The 14,339-nt window shown below is 41.5% G+C and overlaps 1 protein-coding gene across 3 annotated transcripts; it reads right to left on the reverse strand.

The window, feature by feature from the left end:
• Window positions 1-745: 745 nt before the first annotated feature.
• Window positions 746-10,142, reverse strand: LOC115015533 (1-acylglycerol-3-phosphate O-acyltransferase ABHD5-like). Of its 3 annotated transcripts, none has more exons than XM_029442936.1 (8): window positions 9,690-10,142; window positions 6,292-6,375; window positions 5,494-5,606; window positions 4,967-5,369; window positions 4,090-4,241; window positions 3,885-3,996; window positions 3,634-3,814; window positions 746-3,547 (listed from the first exon to the last, which is right to left on the reverse strand). In XM_029442936.1, exons 2-8 carry the CDS (start codon window positions 6,333-6,335, stop codon window positions 3,380-3,382), a joined length of 1,173 nt encoding a protein of 390 aa, XP_029298796.1. In that variant the 5' UTR covers window positions 6,336-6,375; window positions 9,690-10,142; the 3' UTR covers window positions 746-3,379. The 3 variants fall into 3 exon arrangements, with proteins under 3 accessions (XP_029298796.1, XP_029298797.1, XP_029298798.1); XM_029442937.1 differs by having other exon boundaries at window positions 5,494-5,576; window positions 9,690-10,137; XM_029442938.1 differs by having other exon boundaries at window positions 5,494-5,576; window positions 6,292-6,327; window positions 9,690-9,708.
• Window positions 10,143-14,339: the final 4,197 nt, after the last annotated feature.

Genomic DNA, 14,339 nt, shown 5'->3' on the forward strand with positions numbered 1-14,339 from the left:
GGACTAATATGTATAAATAAGTGTGAGAGGAAGGCCCAGCTGTACTTTCAAATCGATGTAACCAAACCGTTGTGATAAGCAGACGACGTCTCCAAGACTTAGTTCTGAAGAATGAATCGTTTCAGTGAAGAGAGAGAAATGACTCGCTTTACAGGCTTTATATGAATCAGCAGCACTTCAGTGTGAGTCCCAGTGACGTCTCTGATGAAATCGCTTGAGTCTTAATGTAAAAGTCTCAATGCCTCTTTGGATCCATTTCCCTCCTGCGAGGTGAAGAGAAGTCATCACGTCGACATGCTTCTCCCCGAGCTGCGTCTGTGGAGAATAACCAGCTGGCAAAACTCCAGCGCTGCTTCCGTCAGTCAGAATTGAAATGCTGTGATTATTAGACGCATGAGAAGTGCTCTCACTGCATAAAAGAGTAATTTGGGAGTTCTCGCAAAATAACTGTACCTTTCAGATCATTAGAAGGAGGGGGGGGGGGGGTTACTTTCTAGATATTCCTTTTATTTAACAACAGACTTCATTGAAATATTGTCCTTTTTTATTGTGCAAATGTCAAGCTGGCTGCCAACTCTGTGGTAAAAATAAACCTCGGGACTGTAAATATCATCAGTCACTCATACGCAGACTATATTTGTTTGGTTTAGACGAGAGGGGAGTGGAGCTGCCTGTCAAGATGCATGCATCTCATTACACCAGTGGATTGTCACAGGAAGAATGAACACTTCTGCACTGAGGGGGGGGGGGGGAAACTAAACAAATGGTGCTGGTGCAGGAAAGCCTTCTGAAAGACTGACTCCATGTTCATTCATATCATCATTCATGTTCACGTATTGAGTAGTGACACGAGCGAGGGCTGCACCGAAGAGTTCAAAGCTTTATTCAGAACGTTGAATCTGAAACTTTCTTTTTGTCTCGTTGTGTTTGAAGCCGGTATTTCTGCATAGTTGCAGATAAAGATGAGGTTACACTAATATTATTATCACACTGTTTGTAGAATTAGATTCTAGAAGGATTGTTTCATCCAAATGTACTGAACAAAAGAGATATTATATTGTTATGTAATTAAATATTCCTGCTTTAATCCATATGTTTGGTATTTAAGTTTACAACAACACTTTCTCTCTTTAGGGTTTTGTGAGAGGATTTATTTTTTATATAAAATATGACGACAGACATTTAAAGCTTAATTTAAAAACCTTAGTAGAAGCTTTGAATGTGAAAAAAAAGACATTTGGTACATCCCTAACTAGGACCCATAAAATGAGTCAGAATAATCTGTGAAATATCCCTTTGTTCTTGCAGATGAGAGAGAGATACGACTGTTAGCCTTTAAAACGGAGCTTTGGCTGCACAAACCTGTATGTGGTGGTACTGATTAAAGATAAACGGAGAGCTGATAAGTTGCCAGCAGCAGTGCAACAGTGTGTGTTTCCGTGCGCGCACATCTTTCATGTGCAGTTATTTCAGGCCTTCAAGCTTTCAATTATATCCAAACCCAGTATGAAAGCTCCTGTCACTTTTCCTAATGAAATGATTTCATGGCCATGTGACTGAGTGGGTGACAGAGATACAGAGATGTGATGAATAAGCCTGCAGGCTTATTAAGTGAGTATTATGGACAGAGGCCAGGGCACAGTGTGTGTGCACATCTCAGCACAGAGGCTGCACACATGTAGCTCCCGCTGCATGTTCCTCTCTGCCTTGACAAGCAGCCAGCCTGCGTCTTCAAGGAAACAAGCAACCCATAATTACCACAGCATCACTTCCTGCAGGTCGCAGATCCGAAACACTTGTCTCCGTGGCTACCCTGTTGCCAAGAGACAGTTCGGGTGGGCCGGGTTGATGTCTTAGAAATGACAGACGGGCAGATCTAACATCTAACACATGTCCAGGTTATCAAGTCTATCGTCAGCCTTTAAAACCATCTAACCACAGTATTACGTAAACAAACTCAAATTATGTTTGCATTTGGTTGACTCGCCGGGTCTAACAAATGTGTTAAATGTCCAGCTAGCAATCTTGTTCTTCCTTTCATTTGACGGCAGGCATCTTGTACACTTCAAAGTATGTTTACAGGCATTAGGGAACACGACTGCCTGTTGTGTAAATCCTGTCACTTCAGTCGGGCTGGGGCCGAGGACTACACGTTTAAAAAAAGGAAACCAACGTGATGTTGTGGAGTTAAGGAAAGAAGTGAGCTGACCAGTCTCGAGGCTCCATTAGCTGCACCTAGCATGAATCTGATTAAGCTGCATTGTGGGTAATGTAGGCAAATGTCAATATATATGTGGTTCTACTGAATCGATACTTCTTTTTTTTTTTAATACTCTCCATCATCTGACAGAGGAGTGCAAAGCTTAATCTTTGAAAGTTGAGACAAAACTTACAATCAATAGAGAAACTACGTTGTCCATTGCAATAACGCCACTCGTCTAACCTTGTGAGTACTTTAATAGGGCTTTATGGTTTTGTTTTCCCTCGTAGTAACCTATTCTTCCAGGGGAGAATCAGCGTGTTGCAGCGTGAAAATGGTTGAATGTAAATATGAATTTAGTGCATGGAGTACATTTCCCCCAAAGCGTCACATAAACAGACACATGTCCATTTAAAACAGTAGGTTTCTTGCTCCAACTATCAAGACTTTGTCTCCCAATAAAAGGATTTGTTTAACTCATGTTGACCCCCTTGAAACAGAAGGCCTATTTTTAGTCCAACAAACATCTCTGACCCTATTCTGTCACTGCAGCTGTGACTTAGCAGAGAGCCGAGTGTCGGGCTGCTCTTGAAGCATCACTGTCCAGGTCTCTGGAGTAGGTCGCTCGACTCAATATGCTTGTGAGGGCGCTTTGTGTGGGACTCACTGTTACCCTTCTGCAAAGGAGGGGAGGTAACGTACGCATGCTGTTACTGTGCTGCCACCTGCTGGCAGCTCTCAGTCACAGTGAGGAAGCTTCCTGAAAAACACAGCAGCCCTTTGCCCTCTACCCGTCTCTCTCATATCTCTCGTGGAGTGGGTGAGGGGTCAGAAGAAGAACATCCTGCGTACTTTGGATCTCAACCCAAAACAAGATATTCTCCTGAGAGATGATTTCCCAACTCAGTATTTCTAAATAGATGCAATTTTGCACCGACTGCTCTAAGGAAAAATACTAAGTGAGCAAAACAGACTGCATCTCACATTTATTTACAAAACCTTATCGATGTTGGATAAAGAAATCCGTGGCATATTCTGACCTTGGATCCAAAGCCTTAGGGAGTGTTAGACGCTGACGTGAAGTTTCCCAAGTCAGCGATGGTTTATTTCTCTTTTAAGAGTCGATGCATGATAAAGAGTCGTACAGTTAAACAGCCGAGGCTGTGTACGGGGTTTGGGCTACTTGAACCCCGTGACCTCCTGCGTGTCGTCTGAATGAGGGAGCTCTCGCTGCTTCGTTCCCTCATGCAGTCTTTTCTTCGCCGTCCTAGCGAGGATTTGAAGGACTGTCTTGTTGAAGTCAACGGGCTGGTCTGCAAAAACGTAATGGCCTGCTCCTCTGATCACCTGACAATCACAAACGCACAGACAAGAGTCAGAGATAAAGCTTTCATTAAAGAGACATGAAACCGGAGTGTTTAAAAAGAACCTACCGTGATTTGCACATCTGGTCTGGTTTTCTTCAACGCATATCCAGAGTCGCTGTCAATGCTGGAGCGTGATCCATAGATGAAGGAGATGGGAATGTCAGCCTGGACTTGGCCGATCCTCTCCAGCATGGGCCTCTGAGCCCAGCCGTAGGGAATGGTCATGTTCCTGAAGGCGGTTTCTCCACTGAAACAGAGAGAAGCTACGTTGGAAAGGAACAAAGCACCAGAGTGCATTGGCTTAAAAAGCTTCTCACCTTGGAGTCTGAGCATTCAGATGGTAGATGTAGTCAGATACTGTGTTGTCGTCAAACACAGTCGAGTATTTCTGCTTGAAGTCTGACCTGATTGTCTGGACCAGCATCGGACCTGAGAGATAGTAGGACAAGTAAACTTGCAGCTTCTTCCACATTGCACTTCATGTTTTGAAGTGTGTGTGTGTGTGTGCGTGTGTGTGCTGACCTAGAGGCCCAGCCAGTCTGAGTCCAGCCAGAGGGTTGAAGGGGCTCATAACAGCCCCCATGGCTCTGATCCACACTGGGATGGAGTTGTGGTTGGGGTTCTCTGGACGTGCTGGGAACCCCCATGGCTCCACTAGCAGCAGATGTTTCACCCTGCGCACACACACACACACACACACACACACACACACACACACACACACACACACACACACACACACACACACACACACACACACACACACACACACACACACACACACACACACACACACACAGTTAATTTTCGAGGGCTGCTCCCTTCTTAGTCAATTAGTCGACTATTTTGGTCGTTTTGTTTTATTTGACTGTTTTCTTTCATCGATTCGTCATTTTTTAATGCTTTTTTCTTGCTGACTGACTTGTATCCAATACACAATGAGCACATCTCTGGTAAACACAAGATTTAAATCTATCTATTAACCCAAGACAGGGAACACAACACACACATTTTAAATATCAGTTTACACTTGGCATGACTATTGAACTAGAAATAATACAAAACAAATGTTTTCTTAACATAATATAAAATACTTCTGAACAAAGCGTGTCCTCGCTAAATAAAGTGCACCAATAAACTTCACTTTAAAATAAATGCAGAGAGAAAAATGCTACAATGAACAAGAACACTCGGCACTTTGGTAATGTTAGAGACCACTTAATATTTAAAACTTTTAAAGTTCTTGCGTGTGGGTCGGGTGCTCTTAGTGCCTTAGTTTCATTTCTGGACGTCAGGCATCCACAAATGAAACTGGAGTTTTTTTGTAATTCAGGGAAAATGTTTCTCAAATAACCAAGCTTGTGCCCTTTCTCACACACACACTCACACGCTAAATCACCTGTGTGGGTATTTGAGTGTGTAGGCAGCAGCCAGGTATCCTCCAAGGTTATGTCCCAGCAGCACCATTTCCTCCAGTCCCACCTTCTCCCTCCACTCCTCCAGGGCAGCCACAAACTGCTGCTCAGCCCCCACTGGGTCGCTGGTGAACTGGGGGCGACTGCTCCTGCCGAAACCCAGCAGATCTAGAGTGTAGACCGGTCCACTGCTGGAGAGAGAGTCCAGGTTTTGGGCCCAAAGGGCAACCCCGCCTCCAAAGCCATGCAGCAGAACCAGAGGAGACCTGGGGCAGGCAGGGGGCTGGGGGAGAGAGCATGGCTGTTGCTGAGTGGAAAAAGCTAAGGTCCACAGATAGTTGCTGTTGGATATCCGGACGTGCTGCCTGGAGAATGTCCGCTTCACACCTGCAGTACAGGGGAGAATTATGGGACAGGGGTAGAGGTTTTTAACCCTTTTTTAAAAGACCAAAATAGTAAAAGTCAGCAAAACCTGTGACTGAAACCACAGTATCAGTAGTTAGAAACTTACTCTTGAGCATCTTTTCCTCTGCATCTTTCAGCTGAGAGGGAGAAGTGGGGCACCAAGAAGGAAGCCAACTTAACATCCAGGAGCTGTGACTCAGACAGCAGACATGCACAAGCATGCAAACACAGACAAAGGCAAATTAAATTGAACTTTGACCATATGACATTTCTGCTATCAGTGCTGCTGATATGCAATCTATACAGCACTTCCCCAAACCTCCCTTCCAGAAAAACTTGACAGCAATAAAACAGTAAATAGATTGACTTCCAGATACTTAGTTTGCACTATTGTGAGACCTTTATGCCAGATGTCATTAACAATATGTCAATTTAAATGTTGACTTGTTTCCCAACAGACATGTTTACTTGGTAAAAGATTACTTAAGAACTCACAGACATCTCTAGTAGACACTGTTCAATTCGGCATGCATCAAATACAGCAAGAGACACTTACACCAACACAAATACAACATTGGGAACAAAAGGCAGGGGGAGATTTCATGAAGTTAAATAAAGTTTTCCTATTAGGTTTGGTATTAGAATACCGATCTGGCTATTGGAACACTTTGTACCCAAGAAGATACTGGTAGATTTTTAACTTGTATTTAACTTCATTAGGATGTTTGATAGCACATATTGACAGAAGTTTGGTTTGTGTTCCTCCTGAGGGGGTCAGTACTAGTTCAAGAAAACAATGTAGTTGGGTACTGTCATCACAAAACAGAGAGCAAAACAAACCAGCCACGGTTTCAAGACAATTTATAAAATAAAATAAAAGTGTTTTTAAGGGAGGAAAACTCACCTCTGCTCCATGTTAGGTTGTATCTCCTCCGCCATCCTTCGCATGTTGTATTTTGTGATGTTCACGCGACCATGTGAGAAGGTACTGTCAGAGGTTATTGTGTTGCGTTCAGGTACATTTCGTAAATAATGAATTGTAATGTTAAAATGTATAAATATACCAAGCATGTGATTAATTTAGAAAGTAATATAGCAAACATAACTTTTAATGACACCTATATTATCCAGGCAGTTTAGCACTCGGGGAATTATTATTATTTTTAGATCAATTTGTGGAGTTGCAGGGGCTTTCAGAAAGGTAAATGTTTGTATGTCCAACTACACTTGAAGGCAGCAGCGTGGTCTTGACTGCTATGAACGGTATTGAACACAGGTGGGCTGCGTTCATCGTCTTCTTGACTCTTTATCTTGTTCTAGTTTCATAGAAGAAGTGTTTGCTAACTTTTAGAAGTTGAACTTTACATGTATTTGTTAAATGGCGTTTTAGGCACTGCGCCAAACCATAATAAATGCGCCAAAATGACGTAGCTGACCTCCAGTGGCTTCATTCAACCGAGGTAAATACTAGTAATATATAAAAATGTAACAAAAAAGTTGACCAGAAAACAAAAAAGTAGGAATTAAACCATTTAAAATGTAAAACAAAAGTGTAAAATACAAGAACAAGAGGGATTGTGTAGCATGCCAATTAGCTTCAAGTGACATCTCACTCAGCCAATCAGAGGCTTGAACTGAGTAAACCGTTAAAGTCACATTTTTCCAAAAATATTTTGGGCTTTGACTTGAAAATATTTACATGACTCATGTAAATGCCATTTTTAAACATGATCTCCTTACGTAAATATCAAATTTAGTCTATTTCCTTGTATATATATATTCAAGCATCTGTTTTTCCAATATTACCAAACTGGTGAATTACAGACACCAACAGAAAGCTTCCTATGTTTGCCTGGAAGAGCTGAAAAATATATGTTTTGCGTCTTGTGGCTCTTGACAATGACAAACCAAGGGAGACGACTTTGGCTTTCTTCAAACTAATATTCTAGGCTAATAATAGACGGGAAAACACAATTGCTGGCATAGAGATTAAACCGTTGCTTATCTGCATACATTTCGTTCTGTAATTTTAGATAAGGTAAAGGAGATTAAAGGAAAAGTTAATTTAATTCATTATCCTCAAGGATTTGAGTGGTCTTGTGTGATCCTGCTGCTGTAGGAATTTTCCATCTCACTTTTCCCCCTTTTTAACTTTTACTCTTACTGTGAATCTCATTAAATCTTAAAAGGAGGTTTATCTTATAGATTTACAGAGGTATTACCCTTGAAATTGTCAGGAGCACCCTTTAAGAAATGATTCTGAAGTCTGGGTGCGCTGACGACAGTTTTAAGAGGTATGTGTGTCGTTTGGAGACCTCAGGAAGTGGGAATGAGAGCAAGACTCGGGGTTTAAATTAGTATACAAACAACATACATTAGTTACATGATGCTACAAAGAAAGAAAGTCAACATTTGACGAGCTTTACTCAATAACAGAGAATTAAGTCAACATAGTGGCGAGTCACTGTATGTAATCACATCATGCGCGATGATGAGTTGCTCTTAAAGGTTTTGTGATTTTCTCTCTCTACAGGTCAAGGACAATTTGAGGAGAGCCTAACCAGTCCTGGTCCACAAGGTGGCGTACTTGTGTTCTGTTAGTACACACACACACACACACACACACACACACACACACACACACACACACACACACACACACACACACTCTGTAGCTACTTTGTCCTTCATTCCTCTAACACAATTTTCTTTTCATACCACCCACTTTTGGTGGCTCTCCGACGATGGGCTGACTGAGTGGTTCCTGAGTGGTACATTTCCTTTTGCTCTTCCTCTCTGTGTGTTACTGAACGTTCTGCTGAGCACTCAACATTTCATAAGTCTGTAGACAATGAGGCTGTAGCCAAGCCCATAGAGGAGCAGCGGTAGTGTAAGGCTGTAGCTGTCTGGAGACCGCTAACTGGGTGAAGCTTTTAGTGAGGAGACGGCATAAAGCTGCAGCATGGAGTCTCACAGCTAATCACGCTAACTGGAGGTTACACCGTATATCCTCTTCCTCTTGTTTATCAGAGGCTCAAAATCAGTAACCCGTGGTCTGGCAGTAAATTGACTTAACAAAGAGTCTGTTAAGTCTCACCAGTCCTGGGACAATCAGGAGGACATTTCACAAAATAGGCAAAGCCATTACAATTCAGTCTAAATTGTCTGATTGTTCTTGGATGTGTACATGGTGTCAACTCGAGAAGGACTTCAGTGTAGCGAGGACAGACGTCCTGCGGAGGTCGTGCATGCAGATGTGCAGAAATATGACACAAATGCTCACTTTGCCATGCAGCGCAGAATTAGGCTTTTATCCTGTGATGATAATAATAATAATAATAATAATAATAATAATAATAATAATAGATTTACATCATTATCTTGTCAACCTGAATACATTTGAAACCTCGCTGAAGGTTGTACAGTAACCACATACAGTCCCCGCTCCCCACCTTATTAAAATGAATGTGTGTGTGTGTGTGTGTGTGTGTAGGCTTTGAGTGGAGTGTGTTCACACTGGACAGGTGAAAGATTATTATACTTTTAAAGCTAGTATGCATACTAAAAAGGTTCTGTGTGTGTGTGCGCGTGCTTTTGACTTGCACTACAATGCATTTCACAAAGGGAACGGATGAGCTGCGAACAGCTGCAAAAAAAAAATCAAATGAGCTCGAGTGTCTAGACGGCTCAAAAGAAATCTTAGAAAGTTTGATTGGCTGCGACATTCAAACATTGAAGTTTGTGTAAATATTGCATCAGCTCCTGTTAGAACAAAACCATTTCTCACTGCAGACATTTTGAATTGTCATATGAGGGGGGAAAAAGCACAGGTGTCATCAATGAATGCATGTTGGGAAAGTCACGACAGAGAGCCAGCATGCACAACACCAACACGCTGACACTGAAGCAGCTACATGGAAATGAAGCAGAACTCATTTGAAACATGTCAAAATGTCTTCAGTGAAAAACAATATGCTGTAACATGGAACCCACACAGGTGCCTAATTAGCACACATTAAGGCTGAGAAATTGAGTATGTAATATTATATAAAATAGATTAGAGTATGAGCAACGCACATAAGAGGTCTTGCGGGGGAGATAAAATAATTATAAATGGCGCGAGTGACATTTAATGTACCGTAAAACATATTTAACACTTAATCATTTTCATTTGCTAGTAATACTGAAAAATATAAAATGGCGATATCGTGATCGATAGTCATGTGATGCAGAAGATGTTAAACAGTCTGCAGGTAAAACCATACTTAAACTTTAATGTAGTAGGCAGTATGCAGTACTTACTGACATCAGGGTTCCCACTCTCTTTTAGCGATCATTTAGCAGGTATCAGACGGGGATCGTGGAAAAACAAGCTAGCAAGCACGTCAACTTTAGCAATTTGAATGTTAATATGATCCTGAAGCCCTCAGGTGGCACTGTTATCCATTTTAGGGAACAGGAGGTCTAATTAGCCAGAGGAATTGAAAACACCTGTGAGGTGAGGGAGTGCAGGGAGCTAATTAATCGTAATAAAAAGAAAGTTATGGTTAAAAAAAGTTACTTGTATCGTTGTGCTGGAGCTCAGGACAACATGGATGGGCTCCTCTGGCATGTGGGTGACATTGCGGCTTGCTACAAGATGGGCTTTTGGGTTGTAATTTAATTTGCCTAACATAACGAAAGGCCATTTTGGATTTGGATTTATATGCGAGTCGGTCAATGAGTAAGACTATGAAGAGGAAAGAGGGATCTAGATTAAACACGTCACTGTTAAAGTGTGTGTGTGTGTGTGTGTGTGTGTGTTGTGTGTGTGTGTGTGTGTGTGACCTGCAGTATATTCATTCTCTGCTCACAGTGCACTGTTCTGGGGTCAGCTGCTATTAGGTCTGATTAGCACAAGGTTAATACAGACCCACTGTAGATTAGTCAGTTAGCTGTAAGCTCAAACTGCACTCTGTCATGAGTTTTTGGGGCATGGCCCAGGGCATTATGGGTAATAAGAGTGACCAAACTGTTAGCAGAAGATGGAAAGAGGATGGAGGAGAGGCGGAGGGTCTGTCTGGTTGCTAGGATACGTGGCCGGCGCCAACAGCGGATATGATTTATAATGGCCAGGCTCACTGTCTCGCTTTCTCTGATAGTTTCCTCCTTCCTCTCCTCCCTCTCACTTTTCCACTGACTCTCTCCATCCTCTACCCTCATTTCTATCCTCCACATCTCTACGGGTCTATTAACTGGCTTTGTCTGCCTGATCTGAGTACTTACTGCTGGCATTAGTAAAGGCTATTATTTATATGGCTGTTCTTGATATTCTCTCCCGCGTCCATCATGAAGCACACGAAGAGAAAAAGCAACTTCAGTTTATTTGGCAATAACGACTCATTTCGGTTTTGTGGGTCGTACATATACAGAGTGTAATTATATAGGTGCAGCAACTTCTATGGCATTAGGGTGCATGTGCATGTGCACATGATCATGCATGAGCTGCACCCACATTAATGGAGGATATTGATTTGCAGAGACTTGATCCACCTCGGGATGTGAAAATCCTCAGGGACAAATACAGTGTGAGGAGGAGTAGGAGGCACGAGGCCATGTGAAGGAAGGATGTACACGAGGAGATGGAGGGCCGCGTTAGGGTGGCTTAGAAGGATGTAGTGATGCACAATGTAGTTCCTGAGAAAGATGGGTTTCAGGTAAAAACAGATTACCATGAGGTCCTAAAACTTTCTACTGAAAGACAGACTGATAAAATACTTTCGTGTTAGTGTCTCCGTTTAAGCACAGTGACACAACTTGCACTGCAGATATTATCTGCTAACAGTTTGAGATACCGGTCTCTGAGATTCTGCTATTGCTTTAGGTTCTACCAGCAGCTTAACAGCTCATTCGGTGCAGAAAAACCCACCCTTATAAATCCACAGACCTCACTGTAAATGGTTTTCTAAGGGACTATTTCCTCAGTAGCAAAGTAGTTCCGACAAAAACTGTTAACAGTAAGATCATTAGTCACTGGGACACTTATTCAGGAAAAACAATGTTGTGGTTGAATATCTGAAACAAAATAAAAAACAATCTCGAATCGTGCATAGCTGCTACCACGTATGCAGCCACAAGTTCATGCATTCACACACACACACACACACACACACACTTGACCTCCATGCCTATTTGCATCTCTAGATGCCACTAAAGGAGCGAGAAAATATGTGAATCTGGGTTAAACGAGGCCAGTGAGAGTCGTCTGTCTGCAAGCCAATATGGTTTATGTTGTATGACTGGATATAAACTGGATTTATAGTTGACACAAGGGGTTAATGGGAGTCCTGCCGTAGACACCAACAGCGTATGTTTTGATTTATAGTTCAACGATGCATTTCACCTGCTGAAAGCAACTCTAGACGGATGTATCGTTCACGATCGGGTCGTATCGTGCTTCAATTATTTATAGTGACAGTGGACTACGCATGTATCTACATAACTGAAGTTACATCCTGGTAACTTCTATTTCAACGTGTCTCGTTACTGAATATTACTTTATTTCATTCACTGTGATGGCTAGCAGGGACGACAGTGAGCAGAATGTTTGTAGTTGTTGGATGTGTGTCACTGAACAGACTGCCGAGTCTTTCTTCAACCTCCTTAAATGTCAAGTCCATCTTTAAACATCATTTACATGCCAACAGGTCGCTGTAATCATTCCTCCTGTCCGCAAATTCTAAAGCAGGGCCAGGCACGGACTGTTTACATGCACACTGATGGTCCACAATGTTTCCAAACATGACAATATTCAGAATTTGATATGTGTCATGTATTACGAATTATGGCTTATTCTGAATGTAGCATATTCTGATTAAGACGTGCGATATGCAGAAAGGATTCCGGTTTTAGGAGCAGTATACAGCATATTTACGGCGCTGCACTCTTAACACATTTTTTTTTAAACTTGCAGATTGTTGACAACAAGGGTAAGCCGTCACTGCAGTTGGACACATTGGGGCGTTTTGTATGTACGGCTGCATCTAAGAACTAGGGAAATATTAGTGGCAGCTTAATAAGAATATTGTGTATTTATGTACCCATAGTCCTTGTTTACTTTCTGATCTGGGGACAATAACAAACGGGGAACTTTGAACCAAAAGGTCAGACTAGAACAACCAACGAGTGGGCAGGTCGGTGTTTTAAGACTTTAATGTTGTCTTCACCATCAATAGCCCCACTGTCAGTTCATGCTAAGTAGCGTACGGCGTAGCTACGGTGGCGTCATGCGTCGCAGCTTTGCTGTAACCTCTTATTCCAGATGTTTTGTGTTGTTCTACAAAGCTAAAATGTCACAGACACAGTCTCAGACTTAACTTATCCACACTTATTAAATTAGATTATTCGACTAAGCAAGAAGTCTGTTTGTCTCTTAGTTCCGCATCCATAAGTGATCCAGGAAGGCATTCAAACTAGAGTGTCCATATTTCTCTTTCCCTCTCAGTCGGTCCAGTGTCTTCCAGTAAATGGAGGATAATTTTAGAGCGATAAAGAGCCCAGAGGATATCGAGGGGAGGGAACCACACACACACACACACACACACACACACACACACACACACACACACACACACACAACCCGCACACACAGACACACAATAAGATGGTCCCTCATTCCCTGTTGCACCTGCTGACCCCACAGGATCCACTGAGCACTGAGATCGGCTATTGCTGAGTGTGCGGCTTCTACACACACTAAAACACACACACACACACACACACACATGCAGGAATGCGTACGCACTTTGACTAATAGGCCTAATGCTTCCTGAAGAGGGCCCAGCACTGCATTAGCTACGGATGTGGGATTGATTTAGAAACTGAAAGCCTTCTAGTGTGCGTTTGTGTGTGTGTATGAATATGTTGTGCACTCACTAGTGTGCGTTTTTCCACTCCTCTAACATTATCTGTTTACTCACAAATGATATATATATATATATATATATATATATATATATATATATATATGTATATGTATATATATATGATATATATATATATATGTATATATATATGTCTATATATATACTATGTATATATATATATAATATGTATATAATATCTATATATATATATATATATATATATATATCTATATATCTATATTCTATATCTATATTTTTTATATTTATATATATAATATACCCACATATATCTATATATATATCTATATATCTATGTTCTCTCTATATATAATCTCTATCTTCATATCTATATCTCTATATCTCTTCTTCTATATCTCTCTTATCTATCTCTCTCTATCTCTATCTCCCTTTTTTCTCTCTCTCTCTCTTCTCTCTCTCTTCTCTCTCTCTCTTCTCTCTCTCTCTCTCTCTCTCTCTCTCTCTCTCTTCTCTCCTCTCTCTCTCTCTTCTCTCTCTCTCTTCTCTCTCTCTCTCTCTTCTCTCCTCTCCTCTCTCTCTCTTCTCTCCTCTCTCTCTCTCTCTCTCTCTCTCTCTCTCCTCTCTCTCTATCTCTCCCTCTCTCTCTCTCTCTCTCTCTCTCTCTCTCTATATCTCTCTCTCTCTATATCTCTATCTCTATATATATATATATACACACGCTCATACATATGAAGGAGGTTCAACATGTATGACGATTGCTCTTCAATATATCTTTACATTTGCACATTTTTATTCCAAAACAAAGGGACACATTTACAGTTTCATCCCAGAGCGTTGTTTCTTACACAAACACCGTCATCAGACACGCAGACTCTCTCACTAATTTCCGAGTTAACAGCAGGGCTAATTAAGGCAGTTTGACCCATCACACCAATTAAACAGTCGTGAAAAAATGGTGGAAAACATTAGTCTCTCTAATGCCGGATTAATTCCTGACATTGGTATTAAAAGATTAAAGTGAAGAATATAATGGACTAATGAAATAAAAGCTGTTTTAATGTGACTGTGG

The sequence above is a fragment of the Cottoperca gobio genome, chromosome 11 (genome assembly GCF_900634415.1).
Source record: "Cottoperca gobio chromosome 11, fCotGob3.1, whole genome shotgun sequence".
NCBI lineage: Eukaryota > Metazoa > Chordata > Actinopteri > Perciformes > Bovichtidae > Cottoperca > Cottoperca gobio.